Source organism: Lolium perenne, chromosome 7, assembly GCF_019359855.2.
Source record: "Lolium perenne isolate Kyuss_39 chromosome 7, Kyuss_2.0, whole genome shotgun sequence".
Classification (NCBI taxonomy): Eukaryota; Viridiplantae; Streptophyta; class Magnoliopsida; order Poales; family Poaceae; genus Lolium; species Lolium perenne.
This window is the reverse complement of record NC_067250.2, coordinates 123,835,277-123,860,057: the sequence shown is the minus strand read 5'-3', so window position 1 is coordinate 123,860,057 and position 24,781 is coordinate 123,835,277. Positions and strand designations below refer to the sequence as shown.

Genomic DNA, 24,781 nt, shown 5'->3' with positions numbered 1-24,781 from the left:
CATAGCTGCCAAGGAAGCCGCCGTTTCTGAAGCTGAAAAGGCAACCACTCGAGAGAATTGTATGCTCGAACTGATGAATGAAGCCAGTGTAGATATGTTAGGTATGCTTTTTCAACCCAGAACTTCTTCTATCTTTCTGTTGTATCCTTTTTTGAATTTCTCGTGCTGTCGCCAAATAGGTTCCTTTCTCGACGCTGCTGCTGAAGATGAAAGGGTAAACGTAAGGACGAATCTCCTCGTTAACCTTTCTCTTGATCACGGTTCTCTGTTCTGGGACACTCCAGAGCGGACCCGACAGATTGTCAGGTTTCAAGACCGCGCCTGTCAGGTTCGCGAGTTCCTTGATTTCTGCACTAGAACATTGACCCTTGTTTACAAGACGATGTTTCCTCGGGATGAGGCACCCGACACTCTTCTTGGTTTGATGGAAAAGTTTCGGGATGCCCCTCGCATTCATAACTTTGTACGAGCTCAATTGACTGCTGGAGCAAGATTCGCCATGATCATGATACAGATCTGCCATCGAAAATTAGATCTGACGACGATTGTTTCCAAATGCCTGGCCAAGAAGTCGAAGCGAAAAAGTAACATCGACCAAATCAATGACATTGTGACTCCTGTAGTTGAAGAAATGATGGACGAACTTCTTCGGATGCACTCTGAATTCTTTGTCAAAGGGAGCTATGCTGATCATAAGACGACTGCTGCAAATAACAAAGGTCTATCCATAGACAGTATATTAGGCATTGACTCAGTTGTACTATATTGCGAGAAATCATGTCTATATTTTTTTTGTCGAATTCTTTGTGTTAATGAAGTTGTCTATATTGTAAAGTGTAATCTGTATTGCGAAGCCCCCGAGCCTTTGACCGGGGCTTATACTATTTTTTTGTCTCGATGAATTTACTATTTTGCGAGAATATATATATTTTGCTGTCGTGGGTTATGAGCCCCCGAGTCTGTCGACGAAAAAGATGTATGTCACCAATATCTTTTACTATATTGCAGCACCGCGAGCCCGACTCATTAAAAACCTTTCCAGCCCCACTCGGTGCCTTGAAAAGGAAAAGAGTGCGTCTGAAAACTCGCGGGCATTTCAGTACATTGTATTTCTACAAAGGAGGACTATATTTCGACTCTAAGCGTAGAACCGCCTGAGTTGCGCCACGTTCCAGGGATTTTTCTCGGGAACCCCTGTCTTCTTGTCCTTGATCATGTATGCTCCTCCTTCGATTACTTCTGTGACAATATAATGGCCAAGCCATGGCGACTCGAGTTTTTCAGTACTCTGTTGATTGAGCCGTAAGACTAAATCTCCGACCTGGAAGGATCTTAGCCGCAGTCGTTGACTGTGGTAGTTTTTCAAGTCTTGCTGGTACTTGGTGACCCGTTATAGTACTTCGTCTCGAGCTTCATCGAGTGCATCGACATCGTCCTCTAATGCTCTTCTGGAAGTTTCTTCATCATATTCTGTGACTCTTGGGGAATCATGCTCTATTTCGATCGGTAATACTGCCTCAGCTCCATGGACCAGAAAGAACGGAGTTTCCTGTGTCGCCGTATTTGACGTTGTTCGAATACTCCATAAAACATTTGGCAACTCTTCTGGCCAAGTATGTCGAGCCTTTTCAAGTGGTCCTAGCAGGCGCTTCTTGATACCGTTGCAGATGATACCATTGGCTTTCTCGACTTGACCATTGGTTTGCGGATGCCCAACTGACGCGAAGTGCAATTTAATGCCCACCTCTGCGCAGTATGCCTTGAATTCCTTGGATGTAAAGTTACTGCCATTGTCCGTGACGATGCTATGAGGTACTCCAAACCGAAAAACAATGCTCTTCACGAATTTTATTGCTGACGCTGCATCTGGTGAATTTATCGGCTTTGCTTCTATCCACTTGGTGAATTTGTCGACAGCGACCAACATATACTCGTATCCTCCTGGCGAGGCTTTGTGTAATTTTCCCACCATATCGAGACCCCATTGGGCAAAGGGCCAAGACAATGGTATTGGCATTAGCTCTGCTGCTGGAGAGTGGGGTTTTGCGGCGAATCTCTGGCACGCATCGCAGGTTCGTACTATCTCCTTCGCATCCTCGATTGCTGTCAACCAGTAAAATCCAGCCCGAAAAACCTTGGCCACAATAGCTCGACTGCTCGCGTGATGACCACATATTCCCTCGTGTACATCCTTTAAGATTATCCTTCCTTCTTCGGGTGTGACGCACCTTTGTAGCACGCCCGAAATACTGCGCTTGTATAACTCCCCTTTGACCACTGTAAAGGCTTTGGATCGTTGAATAATTCGCCTTGCTTCAACTGGATCATCGGGTATTTCTTTTCTTAAGATATATGATATGTACGCTTGCATTCATGGGACCTCCACCATCATCACCAGCTCCTGGTCCTCTTCTTCTTCTGGTGCTTCTTTGAGAGCCAGCGAAGTTTTCTCCTCCTTCTCCTTCTTCTGCACCTTCTTTGGTTTGGTGGATCTCTCGGTTATCTCTTCCCAAAACACACCTGGCGGAATTGCGAGGCACTGCGACCCGATGTTTGCGAGAACATCGGCTTCGTCATTGCTTAGCCTGCTGATGTGATTTACTTCGCATCCATCAAATAACTTCTCGAGCTCGTTGTACACTTCCTTTTATGCCACCATGCTGTCATTGACTGCATCACATTGGTTCATGACTTGCTGAGCCACCAATTACGAGTCGCCAAAGATTTTTAATCGGGTTGCACCACAAGCTTTCGCCATCTTCATCCCGTGTATAAGAGCTTCATATTCTGCTTCATTGTTAGATGCGTTTGGGAACGTCATCCGTAGGACATACTTCAGTTTGTCGCCTTCAGGTGATATAAGTATCACACCTGCACCAGCTCCTTCTACCCTCTTGGACCCGTCGAAGTTCATAGTCCAAGTTCTCGATAAATCTGGGGGTCCTGTATTTTGCAGCTCCATCCACTCTGCGATGAAATCTGGCAGAATTTGCGACTTTATTGCTTTTCTTTTTTCATACGTGATGTCCCGAGGGGAAAGTTCTATTCCCCAAAGGGAGACACGACTTGTAGCTTCTGGATTGTTCAGGATATTCGATAAAGGTGCTTCATTGACCACTATTATCGGGTGTGCCGAAAAATAGTGGCGCAATTTTCTTGCGGTTGTGAACACTCCATATGCTAGCTTCTGGTACTGCGGGTACCGCTGTTTTGAAGGCGATAAAACTTCACTAATGAAATATACCGGCCTTTGCACTCCATGGAGTTTTCCTTCTTCTTCTCTTTCGACAACTAGCGCCGTGCTGACCACCTGAGGTGTGGCTGCAATGTATAACAAGAGAGGTTCCTTTTCTTTCGGTGCCACCAAGATTCGTGGTGTCGAAATTGTGCGCTTTAAATCTTCAAAGGCTCTATCTGCCTCTTCGTTCCACTGGAATTTCTCCCCTTGCTTGATTAAAGCGTAGAACGGTAACGCCTTTTCTCCTAGCCTGGCGACGAATCTGCTTAAAGCTGCGACTCGCCCAGTCAGCTGTTGTATTTCTTTCAACTTTGTTGGCTTCCTCATTGTTATGATAGCTTGGATTTTTTCGGGATTAGCTTCAATCCCTCTCGCTGAGACTAGGAACCCGAGAAGTTCTCCTGCAGGGACGCCGAAAGAACACTTCGTTGGGTTCAACTTGAGGCAAAACTTGTCGAGGTTTTCGAAAGTTTCCTTCAGATCCTCGATTAGTGTTGTTCCCTTTTTTGATGTTATGACGACATCATCAATGTACACTTGTACGTTTTTCCCAATCTGTGATGCTAGGCACTTCTGCATCATCCTCTGGTACGTTGCTCCTGCGTTTTTCAGACCAAAAGGCATTGTTCTATAGCAGAACACGCCATAAGGTGTGATGAACGCTGTTTTGACCTCGTCTTCTTCTTTCAATCTGATCTGGTTATAACCAGAATATGCATCCAGGAAGGAAAGACGTTCACATCCTGCCGTGGAGTCGATAATTTGATCGATCCTCGGGAGGGGAAAGTGATCCTTTGGACAATGTTTATTGAGACACGTAAAGTCGACACACATGCGAAGGACTTTAGTGTTTTTCTTCGGCACCAACACTGGGTTTGCTACCCACGTGGCCTCTGTATGTAGCTCCTTGATGAAACCAGCTTCTCTCAGTCGATCAATTTCTGACAGCATAGTTTTGCGGTTTGGCTCCGAAAAACGCCGCAAAGGTTGTTTGATTGGTCTCGCTAGTGGATCCAAGTTTAGGTGGTGCTCGGCAAGTTCCCTGGGTACTCCTGGCATGTCAGCTGGACACCATGCGAAGATTTTCCAGTGCTCACGGAGGAACTCGACGAGCGCGCTTTCCTATGCGAGGTCCATGTCTGTCGCAATGGACATCGTCTTTTTTGGATCTGTCGGGTGGATCTGCACCTCCTTAGAATTTTTCTCAGTGTTAAAGGTTAATTCTTTGTTGGGCCTTCCTACATCTGGCAGCACATCATAATCAGTCGTGAGCCTTGACGCCATGCACTCTGCTTGCATCCTGAAGGTTTCTAATAGTCGATGAAAATCCTTGTCACACTTATCGGCTAGCGCGAAGCTTTCTTTGACTGTGATTGGTCCCTTAGGTCCAGGCATCCTCCATAACAGGTACGTGTAATGTGGTACCGCTATAAACCTGGCATATACTGGTCGTCCCAACAAAGCGTGGTACTGTGATGGGAAATCCACAACTTCAAATTCCAGCCTCTCTATTCTATAGTTTTCTCGGGTCCCAAACTGAACGTCGAGATTGATCTTCCCCAACGAATAACTTGGCTTCTCCGGTGTGATGCCATGGAAACGTGTGTCAGTTGGTTTCAGATTTGGTAGAGATATATTCATCTTCCTTAGTGTATCTGCATACATAAGGTTTAAACTGCTGCCTCCATCTATGAATACTCGAGATACGTCGAATCCTGCAATTACTGCTGGTAAGATAAGTGCTGACTGCCCTGGTCGAGGAACTTGCTGTGGATGATCCGCTATTGTGAAGCCAATGTCTTGCCCTGACCAATTAAGGTACTCAACTGTTGGTGGAGGCATTTTCTCTGCCATGAACACCTGTCGCGAGATTACTTTCTGAGCTCTATTGGATGGCCTGCCTTTCTGAATCATCGAGATCGCTCCGTTGGAATTGGGATCAACGTAAGGTGGTGGTGCAGGTGCTGCCGCTATTCTGAGCTGGTGTCGATTTTTGTCCGTTATTGTGGGAGGCGGTGGCAAGTGGATCTCACTCCTGGGCCCTTGAGGGTTTCTATGTGTTGCCTGTGCATTGGCGTGTCCTGCCCATCTTAACATTGCCTGAAATATTCGGCAATCCTTTTGCAAGTGTCCTGACTGTCTCTTTCCTTTGTTGTCGAGATAAAAATGCATCTGACACAGTCCGTTCATCATCTCCTCGGGGGACACGAAAGGTCTTTGAAACCTTGGCCCATTATTTTGCCCGTTGTTTCGGGAGTCATCTCTATTGTCGCCTCGCTGCTCGTTGCTCCTCTGATAGTCATCTCTATTGTTTCCTCCAGCGCTTGCTCGGAAGCCAGCCGAAATTTGTCCAGGAGCATCATAGCTCGAGTACTGCCGAGGAAATCGTCGCCTATTTTGATAATTTCGACCGCGGTCCTCCTCTGGTGACCTATGCCATTTGTTGTGAACAGCATCGTCTCCATCTGCCCATCTGTTTGCTATCTCCATTAATGTGGATACTGTCTTTGGGTTAGTTCTACCCAAGTCCTCGACGAAATCTCCCCGCCTGATTCCTGCGACAAACGCATCTATCGCTCTCTCGTCAGATATATTCTCTGCCGAGTTTTTAATAATATTCCACCTTTGGATGTACTTCCTCATTGATTCATCTGGCTTTTGTCGACACGCACTCAGTTCCTCTAGTGATGCAGGTTTTTTGCAAGTGGACCGGAAATTCTTGACGAACACGTCCTCGAAGCTATCCCAGTTGTTGATAGATCCTGGAGGAAGCTTCTTTATCCAAGATCGCGCAGCTCCGCTCAGATGTACCTGGATGCTCTGCATAGCTGTTGCTCTGGTTCCTCCTGTCAGCTTCACCGTCTCGAGGTAATCGACTAGCCAATCCTCTGGATCTTGCAGGCCGTCGAATTTTTTGAAGTTATCAGGCAATTTGAACCCCAAAGGAACTCGAGTTTTTCGAACCCTCCTGGTGAAGCATGGCAGCCCACACATATCCTCATCATCTAGCTCTGGGGAGTGCCGATGTTCTCTTCTATTTTGTCGTGCTCTGTCCACCCTTGCTTGCGCTGATGTGTCTCTTGCTCCACTTGTTCTCTCGGGAACTGGTACTGCTGCCACAGGCCGTGGACTATTTTGCCTTCCTGTTCCTTCGGGAGGTGTTGCTGCAAACGCCGTTCCCATGGCCCCTACACCTGCCATGGCCATGTTGTACAATGCCTCTCTTGGATCTCCGGGAGGTGGCCTGGATGCAAGGATAAAGGCCTGTGTCGCCATATACCCAGCTTCTGGTGTCTTGGGGATAATGTTCCCTCTCGTGTCTATTGACATAAAAGACATGTCGAGGTTTTGAACCAAGTGTTCTCTTTCTCCCTCAGGTATGTTTTGCAGCCTTGATCTTGCTCTGTTCCGAGCTTCCCTGTGGCTATCTCCCGAAGTTCCTGAGTGTCGACTTAACTCCGCCCTTCGCCTGCTTGCTGCGGAGGCTGCTTCCTGCCTTCTGTCCAACTCGTTTTTTTGTTTCTCGAGCTCCCGCCTGGTACGTGCGAGCCTATACTGGTATGCTTGTAACTCCTCAGGTGTCGCTGTTACAGTCATTGGTTCTGTACCATTAATAGCTCTTGCGACTCGATCCCACACTTCTTGTGGAAATCGCACCATCTCTCGTGTCCCTGGTCCGATATATTTTGTCCCTAGACCTCTCGTGAGATCTGCAGGATCGACATATGGATTCCCTGCCTCGTCGAAGTTCTCTGATGTCTCCTCTTGCGGGCGACTCGGATCTCCGATTGCATAGATCTGATGATATTTTGGATACTGAACCATGTTAGGTTTGGTGACACCATCATAGAGATTGGTGAAGACCTTGCCAATGGTAGTGGATCTGTCGATGAAGTTGAAGTTGTCGACGCTATTCGAGTCATCGCTTATATCTGAGTCCGCAGATGACTCGAAGGACATGTCTCTAAAGATCTTGGCGAGATTTTCGCTTGCCCTGGTGCTGATGAAGCGTGGCGATGAAGTCTCCTCTTCGCCTGACTCGATTGACGATATGGAGTTCGAAAAATCGGAATCGACCGCTGATAATCCCGACGAGATCGGAATTTCGAGACGATACGCTCCCTCCTTCTCGACGCGAAAGTGGAACCTTCCGAACGTCATCTCCATAGGCTCCTCCAGATACGCATATGCATCCAAACGGGAGGGCGGGTGAGGAACAAAATCGACAGGACCAGTTGCGATCTGTTTACCTCGATCCATCGCGTTGCTTGTTGTTGACGAAGTCGACGATCTTGAACGTGCCATCGAGATCAGATCCTTGACGCCTCTAGTTCCCACATACGGTGCCAATTGACAAGGGATTAACTTATCAATGCCTACGGGTTGTAGACTAGGGTTTAGTTAGAAGTAGAGGGCAAGTAGATCTCGAAGGTTTCAGCCGAAAAGTACTCGATGATATGAAAACTAGGGTTTGTGAGACAATGAATCGATGCTTTCTTTGTCCCTCGACTCCCCTTTATATAGGAGGTGGAGCCGAGGGATTCGTGATGTACAAGTTACAGAGTCCGGGAAGGTTTCTAACTCCTCCCGTAATATTACAAGTATTCTCTCCTAATACAACTCTAGCTTTCCTTAACTAGCAAGTTGGGCTTCCGAATTCTTCTTATCCTTTGGGTCGTGGGCCTTCAGAAAACCCCGGGTACCATCTTCGGCAGGCCCATTGGGGATGCCTATGTCACCCGCGCCGCCCTATGGGGTGGGCCCCCTTCTGCCCTTCCTCGACTCTCTTCGATCTTCTGGACCACTCCGTGGAAAATAGGGCCGTGGGCTTTTGTTTCGTCCAATTCCGAGAATATTGGTAAACCAACTTTTCTGAAATCAAAAACAGCAGAAAACAGGAACTGGCACTATGGCATCTTGTTAATAGGTTAGTCCCAGAAAATGCATAAAAACATTATAAAGTGTGAATAAAACATGTAGGTATTGTCTTAAAACTAGCATGGAACATAAGAAATTACAGATACGTTGGAGACGTATCAAGCATCCCCAAGCTTAGTTCCTACTCGCCCTCGAGTAGGTAAACGATAAAAGGAATAATTTCTGAAGTGACATGCTACCAACATAATCTTGATCAATACTATTGTAAAGCATATGAGATGAATGAAGTGACTCAAAGCAATGGTCTATAGTTTGCTAACAAAAAGATAATGACTAAACAACTGAATCATATAGCAAAAACTTTTCATGAATAATACTTTGAAGACAAGCATCAAAAAGTCTTGCATAAGAGTTAACTCATAAAGCAATAGATTCTTAATAAAAGGTTTTGAAGCAACACAAAGGAAGATTTAAGTTTCAGCAATTGCCTTTAACTTTCAACATGCATATCTTATGGATAATTGTCAACACAAAGTAATATAATAAGTGCAATAAGCAAGCATGTAAGAATCTATGCGCACAGTTGACACAAGTGTTTGCTTCTAAGATAGAAAGAAGTAGGTAAACTGACTCAACATAAAGTAAAAGAAAGACCCTTCGCAGAGGGAAGCAAGGATTAAATCATTTGCTAGAGCTTTTCAAGTTTTGAAATCATAAAGAGAGCATAAAAATAAAGTTTTGAGAGGTGTTTGTTGTTGTCAACGAATGGTAGTGGGCACTCTAACCCCCTTGTCAAACAGACTTTCAAAGAGCGGCTCCCATGAAGGACGTTATCTCTACCAACAAGGTAGATCATCCCTCTTCTCTTTTGTTTACACATGTATTTTAGTTTTATTTATAGCTGACACTCCTCCCAACTTTTTGCTTTCACAAGCCATGGCTAACCGAATCCTCGGGTGCCTTCCAACATTTCACATACCATGGAGGAGTGTCTATTGCAAAATTAAGTTGCTTACTGATAAATCAGGGCAAAACATGTGAAGAGAATTATTAATGAAAGTTAATTAATTGGGGCTGGGCACCCCGTTGCCAGCTCTTTTTGCAAAATTATTGGATAAGCGGATGTATATGTCACTAGTCCATTGGTGAAAGTCCGCCCAACAAGATTGAAAGATAAAACACCACATACTTCCTCATGAGCTATGAAATATTGACACAAATAAGGAGTAATAAAGTTTTGAATTGTTTAAAGGTAGCACATGAAGTATTTACTTGGAATGGCAGAAAAATACCACATAGTATGTAGTTATGGTGGACAAAAATGGCATAGGTTTTGGCTCAAGGTTTTGGATGCACGAGAAGCATTCTCTCTCAGTACAAGGCTTTGGCTAGCAAGGTTGTTTGAAGCAAACACAAGTATAAACCGGTACAGCAAAACTTACATAAGAACATATTGCAAGCATTATAAGACTCTACACTGTCTTCCTTGTTGCTCAAACACTTTTACCAGAAAATATCTAGACCTTAGAGAGACCAATCATGCAAACCAAATTTCAACAAGCTCTACGTAGTTCTCCACTAATAGGCTTAAACTACATGATGCAAGAGCTTAAACATGATCTACTTGAGAGCTCAAAACAATTGCCAAGTATCAAATTATTCAAGACAGTATACCAACTACCACATGAAGCATTTTCTGTTTCCAACCAAATAGCAATAAGTGTTGCGGCTTTCAGCTTTCGCCATGAACATTAAAAGTAAAACGAAGAACACAATTGTTCAAATGAAAAAGCGGAGCGTGTCTCTCTCCCACACAAGCATGTTAGGATCCGATTTATTCAGAGAATGAAAATAATAAAATGAAAATAAAAGCACACAGACGCTCCAACTAAAGCACATAAGATGTGACGGAATTAAAATATATATAGTTTCACTAAAGGTGACCTGATAAGTTGTTGATGAAGAAGGGGATGCCTTGGGCATCCCCAAGCTTAGACGCTTGAGTCTTCTCGAAATATGCAGGGATGAACCACTGGGGCATCCCCAAGCTTATATTTTTCACTCTTCTTGATCATATTATATCATCCTCCTCTCTTGATTCTTGAAAACTTCCTTCACACCAAACTCAAAGCAATCTCATTAGAGAGTTAGTGCATAATAAAAAATTCACATGTTCAGCAAGGATACAATCATTCCCAACACTTCTGGACATTACCCAAGGTTACTGAAATTTAATGGAGCAAAGAAATCCACTCAAACACAGTAAAAGAGGCAATGCGAAATAAAAGGCAGAATCTGTTAAAAACAGAACAGTCCGTAAAGACGAATTTTTTTGAGGCACTTAACATGCTCAGATGGAAAAGCTCCTGTTGAATGAAAGTTGCGTACATATCTGAGGATTACTCATGAATTTTTTCAGGATTTTTAGATTTGTCTACAGAGATAAAAACTCAAAACCGTGACAGCTAAAAATCTATTTCTGCGCAGAAATCGAAATCTAGTATCAACTTTATATCAAAGACTTTACTTGGCACAACAATGCAATAAAATAAAGATAAAAAGGTATTGCTACAGTAGTAACAAGCACCTTGACTCAAATATAAAACAAAAATTGCAGAAATAAAATAATGGGTTGTCTCCCATAAGCGCTTTTCTTTAACGCCTTTCAGCTAGGCGCTGAAAGTGAAAATCAAGTAACATCCAGAGAAGAAGCATTAACATCATAATTTTTCTTAAAAACACAACTTGTCGCAAAAGGTATCTTAGATGCTCCATTATCTAAATTTCCCATAGTGGTACTAAGAGTTTTGTCAATTTTAAGCTCATAATGATTCTTTGGCTTTGGCATCTTAGGGACTTACATGAACTTTTGCTCCTTACCCACATAAGCTTTCTCCTTAAACTTAAGAGAAGAAAAAGTTGAACCCAAGGTTCCCATAGCTTCTTCAAGTTCACCAATCCTATGGGTTTGATTATCATGGATAGAACAAGTTTCTAAGACAACAATTCTTTCATTAATTCCTCCTAGGGATTTATCAAGTTTATCAGTATTATCAAGTAATATTCCCAATTTAGTCTCAACACTTGGAAGATTTTTCTCTATGGCCTCCAACTTTTTCATGATATCCTCAAGAGAGATTTCAATTTTAGCTTCATTAACATGTGGTATTCCAACTAGACTCTCAATGATGCAACTAGTTTCTAAAGCAGGAGTACCTAGGAAATTACCCCCTGTAAGAGTATCAAGAACATATCTATTCCAGCTAGAGATACCAACATAAAAGTTCCTAAGGAGGATAATAGTGGAGTGTTTCTTAGTGCACCTATGATGAGCATTACTAATTTTATACCAAGCATCTTTAAAACTTTCTCCCCCTTGTTGCTTAAACGAACGAATTTCAACTTCAGGACTAATTTTAGCAATAATAAAAATAAATAAAGCAAAACCGAATTAAATAAAGTAAAACAAGTAACTAATTTTTTTTGTGTTTTTGATATAAAGAAAGAAAACAAGATAGAAAATAAAATAAAGCAAGACAATAAACAAAGTAAAGAGATTGGGTGTGAGAGACTCCCCTTGCAGCGTGTCTTGATCTCTCCGGCAACGACGCTAGAAAAGTAGCTGCTTGTGACGGTAAAGCACACGTCCGTTGGAAACCCCAAGAGGAAGGTATGATGAGTACACCAACGAGTTTTCCCTCAGTAAGAAACCAAGGTTATCGAACCAGTAGGAGATGAAGATCACGTGAAGGTTGTTGGTCAAGGAGTGTAGTGGGGCGCAACACCAGAGATTCTGGTGCCAACGTGGAACCTGCACAACACAATCAAACTACTTTGCCCCAACTTAACAGTGAGGTTGTCAATCTCACCGGCTTGCTGAAAATAAAGGATTAAACGTATGGTGTGGAAAATGATGTTTGCTTGCAGAAAAACAAAAGAGAACAATGATTGCAGTAGGTTGTATTTCAGATGTAAAAGAATGGACCGGGGTCCAGAGTTCACTAGTGGTGTCTCTCCAATAAGATAAATAACATGTTGAGTAAACAAATTACAATTGGGCAACTGACAAATAGAGAGGACATAACAATGCACATACATATCATGATGACTACTATGAGATTTACTTAGGGCATTACGATAAAGAACATAGACCGCCATCCAGCATGCATCTATGCCTAAAAAGTCCACCTTCGGGTTAGCATCCGCACCCCTTCCAGTATTAAGTTGCAAGCAACAGACAATTACATTAAGTACTGTGCGTAATGTAAACAATACAAATATTCTTAGACAAAGCATTGATGTTTTATCCCTAGTGGCAACATCACATCCACAACTTTAGGGGTTGCTGTCACTCCCCCAGATTCAATGGAGACATGAACCCACTATCTAGCATAAATACTCCCTCTTGGAGTCACAAGTATCAACTTGGCCAGAGCCTCTACTAGCAACGGAGAGCATGCAAGATCATAAACAACACATATAAGATAGATATATAATCAACTTGACATAGTATTCCATATTCATCGGATCCCAACAAACACAACATGTAGCATTACAAATAGATGATCTTGATCATGATAGGAAGCTCAGAAGATCTAAACATGATGGCATAATAGGAGAATACAACCATCTAGCTACTGCTATGGACCCGTAGTCCAAGGATGAACTACTCACGCATATGTCCGGAGGCGGGCATGGTGATGTAGAGCCCTCCGGTGATGATTCCCCTCTCCGGTAGGGTGCCGGAGGAGATCTTCTGAACCTCCCGATTTAGGGTTGACGGCGGCGGCGTCTCTGGAACTGTTCTGGTATTTTTGGCTCTCCGTACTAGGGTTTTCGGAGACGAAGGAATAAATATGCGAAGGGGCAGCGTCGGGGGAGCCAGGGGCTCCCTCCCCACACCTTGGCGCGGCAGTGGTGCCCCCCGCACCGCCCTATGGGGTGGCCCCCCTGCTGCCCTTCCTCGACTCTTCTTCGGTCTTCTGGAACACTCCGTGGAAAATAGGGCCGTGGGCTTTTGTTTCGTCCAATTCCGAGAATATTTGTAAACCAACTTTTCTGAAATCAAAAACAGCAGAAAACAGGAACTGGCACTGTGGCATCTTGTTAATAGGTTAGTCCCAGAAAATGCATAAAACATGTATGTATTGTCATAAAACTAGAATGGAACATAAGAAATTATAGATACGTTGGAGACGTATCACCAAGCTACCTCTCTCGCGGTGGAATTTTGCTACTTCTCTGAAACATAAGAGACAAGAGTTTTCCGTTACGAAACTCATTGGGTCTGTTCATGTGGAAAAAAGGCGACAAAAAATATACACGTGCCAATGTGGTGAAGAATTTTTTTTGCAATCCCACAAGTTCAAGAACAAGAACAAGTTTGATGGCAAGAACAAGGCCTCACACTCAACTAGCTTCAAGAATAAAAATGATAAGAAGGAAGGGGATTGCCGCATCTGTGTTCGTCCTGATCATTGGGATCCTATATGCCCTAATCGCTTTGACAAGCGTCCACATGGAAACAACGGTAAGGTTGCTCATGTTGTAATTAGTGATAATGAGATGAAGGATGTTGGGTACAATATTTTTTTTACTATCCTTTCAGTATGTCATAGTATGTCATTCTCCTGAATGGTGGATAGACACGGGAGCCAATACACATGTATGTTTTTGTATTTCCATATTTTCCTCTTACCAGGTCGCAAGGACTTCTTCCGTGCTGATCGAAAATAGCTACCGTGCTTCTGTTCATGGTGTTAGTATGGAAAATCTGAAATTTACTTCGGAAAAGACTGTACAACCGAACAATGTGCAACATGTTTCCTCCATTAATAAGAATCTCGTCAAGAAATCTCTTTTTATTTGAGATGGTTTTAAGTTGGTTTTTGAGTCCAGTAATAAAGTTGTAATTTCCAAGTAGGAAAAAAATATTGGAAAGGGTTATGAATGTGAAGGCTTATTCCGCTTATCATTGTCAGACTCATGTACTATAGTTGTTAATAAAATTTGCAATGACATTTGTTCAAACCCAAATATTTATACCTAGTCTTTTCTTATCTTATACAATAAGCTCCACTTTTGTGAAAATTTATGTTAAACCCAAACATTTGTTCAAACAAGCATGGCATGAATTTTAAGTTAGTGTCCTACTCCAACTCATAAATAATGATGAAGTAGGACACTAACTCATATGAATGTTCTCGCTAGGGTTTTCTCTCCTCTCGCCGACCTCGTCAATGTCGAGACCACCTCCGGACTCCCCGACCCTGCCTCCTTTTGTGTTCTCCCTCGGGCCGATCAAGGGGAAACCTTGCGTTGTTGGCCGACCTTGGGTGTCGCGGAGGGTTCTAGGGTTTTGGGGTAGCCCTGATCCCGCATGTTTTTCCGTGGTTGCTTCTGTATGGCGGAGCCGAGCATCGATGCCTCGGCAAGGGCTGACAAGGATGATCTAGAGGTGATGATGAAGAAACTTGGACTCTGGGAAGAGGACCTAGGCGATGTGGTGTATGAGGATGAATCTCTACCGCCAGCGGAGGCACCAAGATGGCTCGCCATTGCTAGGGTTCACACTGATCGCGAGTTTAGCGACTTCTGGTTCTACAAAAATCCAAGAACTGCATGGGATCTAGCAAAAGAGGTGAAGATCACATCAATTGATAATAATCTGTATACTATGCAATTTCTTGCTTAGGACATTGGGATAAGGTGATGGAGAGAGGTCCATGTACTTTTCGAGGGCACCCGGTTATCATGGTGATTTATGATGGTTTTACTAAACCCTCAGAAATTGAGCTGAACACTTTCAAGATATGGATCAAAATACATGATCTCCCTGATGATTTCAAGCCCATGATTGGGGCCTTGGCAACAAAGGTTGGAGAGGTGATTGCTTCAGAGCCAATTTCTAACGATTTTTTGGGAATTTTTTCTGAGTTAGGATCTGGTGTGATGTAAGGAAACAACTGAAAAATTGTGTGTCGATGATCAGAGAGAAGAAAGGCCAGTTGTTTCTTTTGAAATATGAACGGCTCCGGACTGGTGTGCGGTTTGTGGGATGATTGGCCATATATATACTGAACATGGTGATAGTATTCATGCGCCAGAGATACTAGTTTTCAAGGATCCTGAAGCTACTTGGGTGTCCCACAACCCCGGTCGTGGTAGGGGTTCTTGTCATGGACAATGTGGAGGGTTCCGTTCAGAGCATTATTCTAAATGAAATAATCAATATGAGAACTTTGATGAGGGTTTGGGAGAGGAGGAGGATCCCATGAACGTGAATCCAAATCGTAAATACGAGCTGGATGGGAAAGTGGATCCATCGGCGATTCCACCTAGGACTATTATTCCTATTGTGAAGGATAGTGTGAACAACTTTCAAGCAGGAACCCCAAACCCATATATTCCTCCAAGCCCCCCTATCAAGCGGGGTCCGAAGAGAACCAAATATGGTGCAAGTGTGGGAGACGATGAGAAGATTAATAGTGCCGAAAATCTCAACTCGGCGGGCTCCTATTGTGAGCGCCGCTAGGATCAATGAATCTACTCGGACAAATCCCAGTAGTCTTTGCGCGTGAGTTTTGAAAGCAAATCCTATCCTAATGGAAATCTGGATGATACAGTTTTCATTGCAAATGCATCGTCGACTTGGCAAGCAATTTCTCATGATCCGGAACTTCTGAAAAAAGACTTATATGGAGGGATGGAAACGGACATCGCATTAGAATTTGGCGTGATGCATGGATCCCTAGAACCTTCTCCTTTGGACCAATATCACCGAGGGTAGATGCAGACTCTACTTTGTTTTAGAGCATGGAAAGTTGACGTACTGAACTAGTACTTAATTTGGTCCGATGGATGTTGTTGAAATACTCAAAATAAAGCCATCACCGAGGCTCTTGGAAGATCACTTTGCATGGGCTCCCGAAAAGAACGACTTCTTCACGGTCAAAAGTACATATGGATCTGCAATGGATGAATCTTGGAGACTGATGTCTGGATCTTCTAGTTCTAATCCCGACGCGAGAAGGAACATATGGAATCTCATTTGGAAATCGGATGTACCTCCAAAAGTACAACACTTTGCCTGAAGAGTGGTGATGGATTCACTCCCTACCTGGCGAAATAAATGGAAAAGAACACTTGAGCTAAGTGATCGGTGCCCAATATGTGGAGTTGAGGCAGAGCACAACTTTCACCCTTTCTTTCCATGCACATTGGCAAAACAGCTCTGGGTATACATGGGCGAAGTGTGGCAGTTGCCAGCCTTAGAAGGAAACGAAAATACAGGCTCTGCATGGTTGCTGAATAAGTTACAAAGCACACCAAAAACAAGCATATCCATGATTCTGATGACCTTGTGGAGATTGTGGCATGTCTGTAATGAAGTTTTGCATGATAAACCACCGCCACCCTTGGAGGTATCTCGCCGATTCCTCTCCAGCTATTTGGAGTCTATCCTTCAAATTAAGCACCATCCTAATGAGAATCTAGAGAAAGAGAAGTTTATTCTTGATGTACAAGAGAAGTTTCACACGGTCAACAATGACCACGAACAAGCACCTATTCTCTCCTGGTCTCCGCCTAGTTCTGGGTGGTGTAAACTGGATATTGAAGGATCCTTCGGCGATGATGCAAGTGCATGTGCATGCATGTTAGTCAGAGAGAGACAATGATGGTGCTATTTTCTTTTCTGCATGTCGTCAAATCCTCAATTGCAAAGATGCCCTAGAATCTGATTTTTTTAGTATATGAAGGCTTATATCTGGCCTTACAATAGTGCAGCTCGCCTTTGATCGTCGAGACAGACTGTGTGGAGGTAGTGAAGATGCTGAAGAGTGAAGGAATTTATCGGCCTGCTTATGCACCGATGACCTTGCTAAAGGTCCTTCAGACTAGTATTACTCAGTTAAAAGATATCAGAATTCTAGTAGTCATTTTTTTGGCAAATTTAGCTAGAACAAGTGCTAATACAGAAGTTCGGCTTGCCTCTGGTCCAGAGGGTCTAGCAAGCTTATGCTCTACAGATTGTAATTCCTGACGTTTTGAATAATAAAAGTTTTCTCTTGCAAAAAAAAATTAATGACAAGGATCATCGTTATCTTCATATTGTCAAATGACACATCCATTTTCAATATAATTTGTAGGAAAACCACTAAGTAGGCTTTGTTTTGTCAATGATGGTGGCGAGAGCATCTGTATAAGGTTAAAAAGTAGAGAGGAAAGCTGATTTTATTGCCTTACGCCTTGATGAGTGCAGACATAAGGGGAAACTTTACTGTTCAATTTCGATGCTACTTTCCCTCTAGAAATAATTCATAAAATCCAGATCATTCAATTTACTATGAAATTGATGTTTAAGATCTACAAGAGAAAAAAGTCATTTCATTTTATCAAGACTATGTCAAAACCAATTTTGATTAGAACCCATCCTTTTTTTATTGTGCAAATCATCGAGGGTTTCATCAAGTATCACAACACCTCTAGGATGTATCTCTCACTCTATGAAAAGAAGGCTGATAAGCCCTAATTATCCCCCAAATAATACGGATTAATCGGTTCACTAGCACCTTGGTAATAATTTTAACAATGTCATTCAAAAGACATACGGTTCTATATATTTCGATTTGATCAGCACATTTGCCGTTAGAAACAAGAGTGATTACACCCATATTAAGGCTTTTAATGTCCAGATTCCCTTCATATATAGAAGGGTTCAAAAGGGCTTCAGTAAGTCTTGTGGACTTGTGTTTGCTAATAGAAAGAAAAATGTAAGTAGTCGCTAAGAAGAGTGAAATGTCAATGCAAATAATTTTCGCAAAGTGGAGAAGATGAGAACATTAAGTTATTGTCCTGCTCCAACTCGTATTGAATGACAAGGATCGTTGCATGTGCATATATTGTCAAATGGCACATCCATTTTCAGTATAATCAGTTATAATAGTTAAGTCTTGTTCTGTCAATGATGGTGGGGACAACATTTATGTCAAGGTCGGAAAGTAGAGGAGAAAGCTGATATTCTTGCCTTAGGCCTTTATGAGTGTAGAAATAAGGGCAAATTTAATTGTTCAATTTAGATGCTACTTTCCCTCTAGAAACAATTCTTAAAACCCAAACCAATTAATTACTAGGAAACCCTTTCATCTTTAAGACCTATAAGCAAAAAACAACAATGCTAGATCTACGGGAATTTTCTTACGGGATCTCTGTTACGGGGCGACGTGGAAATCTGTGATTGATTACAGTTGCTGAAACCACTCGAGACGGAAAGATATGCACCAGCCAGTTTCCTCCAGCTCATCCCGTAGAACTTCCCCGTAGGAAAAATCCCGTAAACGTAGCATTATTGAGCAAAAAAAGACCATTTGATTTTATCAATGGCCTTCTCGAACCATTCTTGTTTTTAATATTGTGCATATCATCGATGGTTTTATGAAGTATCCAAACACCCTCTAAAATGTACCTACCTCTAATAAAAGGATGTTGATAGCCCCTAGCACCTTGGAAGTAATGTTAACAATGTAAAAAAAAAAAAGACATATGGGTCTACTTCTTTTGAATTTGATCAACATATGTGCCCTTGCACACAAGAGTGATTACACCCAGGTTAAGTTTTTTAATGTCCAAAAGACATATGGGTCTACTTCATAGAAAGGTTCAATTAAATGAAAAATATATATCATGGTAAAAAGATACAAGAATTTATAATTTTTTCCAACTTTTGTAGTTATCATTCCAAAAAATAGTTTCTTTGATTTGTTCCATTATGATTTTCCGAGTTAGGAAATCTATACCCTGTTCGAAATTATATTAACTATCATGCAATTTAAAGACACATTTGAGTGTTCTGATCTTCCAAAAGTTGTTTGTTGAAAATTGTGAAATAAATTTACAGATTTCTTGACCTTCAATCAAACCATCTTCCTGGTTTAAACTATTTGTGATCTTTTCCCTTTTGCTACCACTTGCCTTCGAGTGATAATATTTGGTTGTAATCACCTTCAAGCAAAATTTTCCGCTTGATCTTTGAAGCCATTTTTCTTCTTCAGCACTACTATCTTCTGCATGACATTGCTGAATTGAAAGTGAGTTGCTGCCATACCGTGAACAGAATGACGCATTTGTGAATAAAACACCTCGCGCCAAAAGACTAATAATTTTTTGAATATCGGCTATATATAATTTATGTTGAATTGGACAATTAGAATATACATGTGGGCTTCTGTTTGGCAACAGAAAGAAAGAAAAAAAACTGCAAGTAGTCGCCAAATACAGTGAAACGGCAATGCTAATAATTTTCACAAAGTGGAGAAGATAAGAAGTAGTATGTCGTATTAAATCAGTGGAACTTGCGAGTCCTAAAAGAGAAAATATCAGCAAAGTATGTGGCGCTGAATAGCGCGACTCCAAAGTCCAAGCATAGCGCCAAGAACACCTTGCCACATGTAGCAGAAGAGTGGAGCCATGCTGGCTTTTGAGTCGCCATGTCATCCGACGAGGTCGGCTTTGCGTGTGTATATATATCCCGCCCTGCAATTCTTCTCCTGGCAACAATTCCGCGCCACTACTGGCTCCCTCATTGCCTGCCGCGACCGCAAAGCAGAACGCCGCCACACCTAGAACCGAACACCTCTCTCCGGCAACGTAGCAGCTAACATGGCCGCTTCTGTCGAGCCACGGCAGTTCGGCCGCCTCGAGCCGGTCTCCCCGCCGGTGCGCGGCGCGTCGAGCGGCATCCGCCGCCGCGCCGACTCCCCCGTGCGCGGGTGCGGCTTCCCCGCTCTGATATCGCCGCCTCGGAAGGCCCGCGTCTACGACGACGCGTCGGACGACGACGAGGAGGAGCAGGAGGACTGGCGTGAGCTGTACGGGTCGCAGCTGCAGTTCGAGGTGGAGCCGTCGGTGCGCGACTTGCGCGACGAGGGCACGGCGGACGCCTGGATCGAGCGCAACCCGTCGCTGATCCGCCTCACGGGGAAGCACCCGCTCAACTGCGAGCCGCCGCTGGCGCGGCTGATGCACCACGGCTTCATCACCCCGGCGCCGCTGCACTACGTGCGCAACCACGGCGCGGTGCCGCGCGGCGACTGGTCGACGTGGACCGTGGAGGTGACGGGCCTGGTCAAGCGGCCGGCGCGGTTCACCATGGACGAGCTGGCGAACGAGTTCCCGGCCCTGGAGGTGGCCGCCACGCTGGTGTGCGCGGGGAACCGGCGCAAGGAGCAGAACATGGTGCAGCAGACGGTGGGCTTCAACTGGGGCGCGGCGGGGGTGTCCACCTCCGTGTGGCGCGGCGTGCGGCTCCGCGACCTGCTGCGGCGGTGCGGCATGATGGGCGTCAAGGGGCAGGCCCTGAACGTGTGCTTCGAGGGCGCCGAGGACCTCCCCGGCGGCGGCGGCTCCAAGTACGGCACCAGCATCACCCGCGAGTGGGCGCTGGACCCGTCGCGGGACATCATGCTCGCCTACATGCAGAACGGCGAGCTGCTGCTGCCGGACCACGGCTTCCCCGTGCGCGCCATCATCCCCGGATGCATCGGCGGCCGCATGGTCAAGTGGGTGAAGCGCATCATCGTCACCGCCGCCGAGTCAGACAACTACTACCATTTCAAGGACAACCGCGTGCTGCCCTCGCACGTCGACGCCGAGCTCGCCAACGCAGAAGGTAACGCATCGATCTATAGACATCGATCTTTATACACGCCAAGATTGTCAGGCACATCATGGTGGTTGACGAAATGTTTGGATGAGCAGCATGGTGGTACAAGCCGGAGCACATCATCAACGAGCTCAACACCAACTCGGTGATCACGACGCCAGGGCACGACGAGATCCTGCCCATCAACGCCTTCACCACGCAGCGCGCCTACACCATGAAGGGATACGCCTACTCCGGTGAGTACATGGCTTCCATTTCCATTAATCTCGCTGTGGAATACACTAGCTAGTTATGCTCTTTTGAACAAGTCAGACGGAAACAAAGGGAGATCTAAACCAAATCTAAACCGGCGCTGAAACCGGAGCACACACGTACACGGATCGGAAATCCACTTTTGGAACAATTCGTAAACACAGCGCATGCATGGTTTATGCTTAGTAGCTAAGGCATCAGCGAGTCTGCAAGGTTTTCGTTTGTTCAGAACATACATCTCCTGAACCATGCACCACTGATGATCTAGAGATATATGCTTTTGTAGTCGCTAAAAAACGTAGTACCTCCTCCGATCCATAGTAGTTGTCGGGGTTTTAGCTCAAGTTTGATTAAAAATGAATTAAAATCACGACAATTATTATGGATCAGGAGGAAGTACAATTGAAGTAGTATTGATATCGATAGGATAATAAACAACCAAAAAGACCTAGCAAGTAGTGGAGTACTTCACCACCGTTGACAAAGATGAAATGCGTCATCTTAGTAGCTAGCAGTTCCGAAACCCGGTGCAAGATACCAGGTGTGCTTTAACTAGTTTTTCTCGTGCACTTTCCTGCCGAGGAAAGCATGGACAATCGGGTGGCTCTGGGGGCGCTAGCGCTTCGTGACATCGAGGAGCTGCTTAGTTTGTTGATGTAGTAGTACTGAAACTGAAACGTTGCTCTTGGACCAGTCTAGCAACTGGTTCTCCATGGTTGTATATGCTTGTAGCTGGTGACAAATTCAACCCAATTCATTATTGGTCGCAAGATGCTGAATTCGTGTGGCCAACCGCAGCCACAAGAAAGATCTTTTTCCTGGTAAATAGTTCAACACTGTGGAATTACTATTAGCAGTAAGTAGAGCAGCAGCATAGGAGTATTCTAATGCATGTAAGGTAGAAACGGGGACATGTTCCTTGGCTAATGGCACCAATAATCCAACGGATGCCATTGTCATCTACCTCGAGTCTCATTGGACAAACATGGAAACCAAAAGCGACTCAAATTGAAGAAAAACAAGCATGATGCGTCCTTGGGATTCTTACTCGCCAGCCAATCATGGACAAGTGGGCGCCGTGCGGCGGCCACTGGAATCCAGGAACATGAATACTGAATATTCTAGGGACGGAACTAGCGTGTCGCTTGCTAATACGGTCGCGTGCTAAATCGAATCTTGTTGGTTTTAGTGGATGGTAGATTAACCTAGCAAGTGGTAATTAAGCTAACAATTGCCGTGTTCTGCCTTTTTACTGCAGTAATTAATGGGCGGTAATTAAGCTACTGAGGTCACGAGTTTGACGACTCTTGTTGTTGTGTTTTGGTATAGGTGGTGGCAAGAAGATCACAAGAGTGGAGGTGACGCTGGATGGCGGCGAGACATGGCTAGTGTGCACGCTGGACATCCCGGAGAAGCCCAACAAGTACGGCAGGTACTGGTGCTGGTGCTTCTGGTCCGTCGAGATCGAGGTCCTCGACCTCCTCGGCGCCAAGGAGGTCGCCGTGCGCGCCTGGGATCAGACCCATAACACCCAACCTGAGAAGCTAATATGGAACCTCATGGTGCGTATCCATCCTTAAACTAAAACCACAAAGAATTATGAAACCGGGAGAGTAAATGTGATCATCTGAATTCTGATGGGTTTCTTTTGTGTTGGCAGGGGATGATGAACAACTGCTGGTTCAAGGTGAAGGTGAACGTGTGCCGGCCACACAAGGGGGAGATCGGTCTCGTCTTCGAGCACCCGACGCAGCCAGGTAACCAGACGGGCGGCTGGATGGCACGGCAGAAGCACCTGGAGACGGCCGAGGCCGCCGCGCCGGGGCTCAAGCGCAGCACCTCCACGCCCTTCCTACAAGCCGCTCTCGACAAGCAGTTCACCATGTCCGAGGTGCGCAAGCACGGGTCGAAGGACTCGGCATGGATCGTCGTCCACGGCCACGTCTACGACTGCACAGCCTTCCTCAAGGACCACCCAGGCGGCGCCGACAGCATCCTCATCAACGCAGGCTCCGATTGCACGGAGGAGTTCGACGCCATCCACTCCGACAAGGCCAAGGCGCTCCTCGACACGTACCGCATCGGCGAGCTCATCACCACCGGCACCGGCTACAACTCCGACAACTCCGTCCATGGCGGTTCCAACCTCTCCCACCTCGCCCCCATCCGCGAGGCCACAAAGGCCCTGGCCGCACCCATCGCGTTGTCCAGCCCGCGCGAGAAGGTACCATGCCGCCTCATCGACAAGAAGGAGCTCTCCCACGACGTCCGCCTCTTCCGCTTCGCGCTGCCCTCCTCCGACCAAGTGCTCGGACTGTCCGTTGGCAAGCACATCTTTGTGTGCGCGACCATCGAGGGGAAGCTATGCATGCGCGCCTACACGCCCACCAGCATGGTCGACGAGATCGGTCACTTCGAGCTCCTCATCAAGGTCTACTTCAAGGACGAGCACCCCAAGTTCCCCAACGGCGGCCTCATGACCCAACACCTGGAGTCGCTTCAAATCGGCTCCTACATCGATGTCAAGGGCCCTCTCGGACACGTTGAGTACACCGGCCGCGGCAACTTCGTGATCAACGGCAAGCAGCGGCAGGCGCGCCGCTTGGCGATGATCTGCGGAGGGAGCGGGATCACGCCCATGTACCAGGTAATCCAGGCCGTGTTGCGCGACCAGCCAGAGGACGAGACAGAGATGCACCTCGTGTACGCCAACCGGACAGAGGACGACATACTGCTCCGCGACGAGCTGGACCGGTGGGCGGCGGAGTACCCGGACAGGCTCAAGGTGTGGTATGTCATCGACCAGGTGAAGAGGCCGGAGGACGGCTGGAAGTTCAGCGTCGGGTTCGTGACCGAGGACATTCTGCGGGCGCACGTGCCGGAGGGCGGCGATGACACGCTCGCGCTCGTCTGCGGGCCGCCGCCCATGATCAAGTTCGCCATATCGCCCAACCTGGAGAAGATGAAGTACGACATGGCCAATTCTTTCATCTCATTCTAAAACACCGTAGTGGCATGCAGCTACCTACTTCGTCGACGCATCTGAGTGTATGTATATATGGACATGGTACGTGCTGTATTCGTTAGAGAACCACACATGATTGCACGGGGAACAATAAGGAGTATACGACATTAATAATAGGTTGGACACTAGCATGTACTCTTCCTCTGCTAGAGTACGTCGGCCGTGTGTCTTGCTCTCAGGATGTCTGGATGTGTTCATGCAGCTACAAATGAGGGTATGATTATTCCTTCATGTATACTGGAGTAGTATGTAAATAATTAAGGTTATTGTTTGTTAGCCTTGAGAGGGGAATGCATTGGTAATTGTTTGAATAATTAGCATACACATCATGTTCATGGTCTGTCTATTTGTATATTATTATGCTCTCACACAAGTGTTTTTCTATGGTGGAAAGTGGAAACTTTGCATACACTTGGCAAGGATGAAAAAGATCAAGGTCCGACAAACTCTAAAGTACTATAAAAAAGATTGACGCAAAAAATCAAAATATTCTCGATACATTAATATTTTATATGTTTGATCATAAATATAATCAGTTAGTACAATGGTAATAGCTCACACAGTCACAATTCACAAATTCAATAATGTATCCAATTGACCACACAATCAAGAAATTTTACCTCTACCCTTTGCAGCAGCACGTTTTTTCCCCTTCATGTCCATTGTTACCACGAAATCGCCACCAGGAAGTGGCCCGACCGCCCAATCATCGCTGCCTCGCCGGATG

General features: G+C 45.1%; 1 protein-coding gene across 1 annotated transcript; it reads left to right on the top strand.

The window, feature by feature from the left end:
• Window positions 1–19,678: 19,678 nt before the first annotated feature.
• Window positions 19,679–24,368, top strand: LOC127318565 (nitrate reductase [NADH]). The gene is made up of 4 exons (XM_051349046.1): window positions 19,679–20,783; window positions 20,873–21,013; window positions 22,359–22,591; window positions 22,690–24,368. Exons 1-4 carry the CDS (start codon window positions 19,775–19,777, stop codon window positions 24,028–24,030), a joined length of 2,724 nt encoding a protein of 907 aa, XP_051205006.1. The 5' UTR covers window positions 19,679–19,774; the 3' UTR covers window positions 24,031–24,368.
• Window positions 24,369–24,781: the final 413 nt, after the last annotated feature.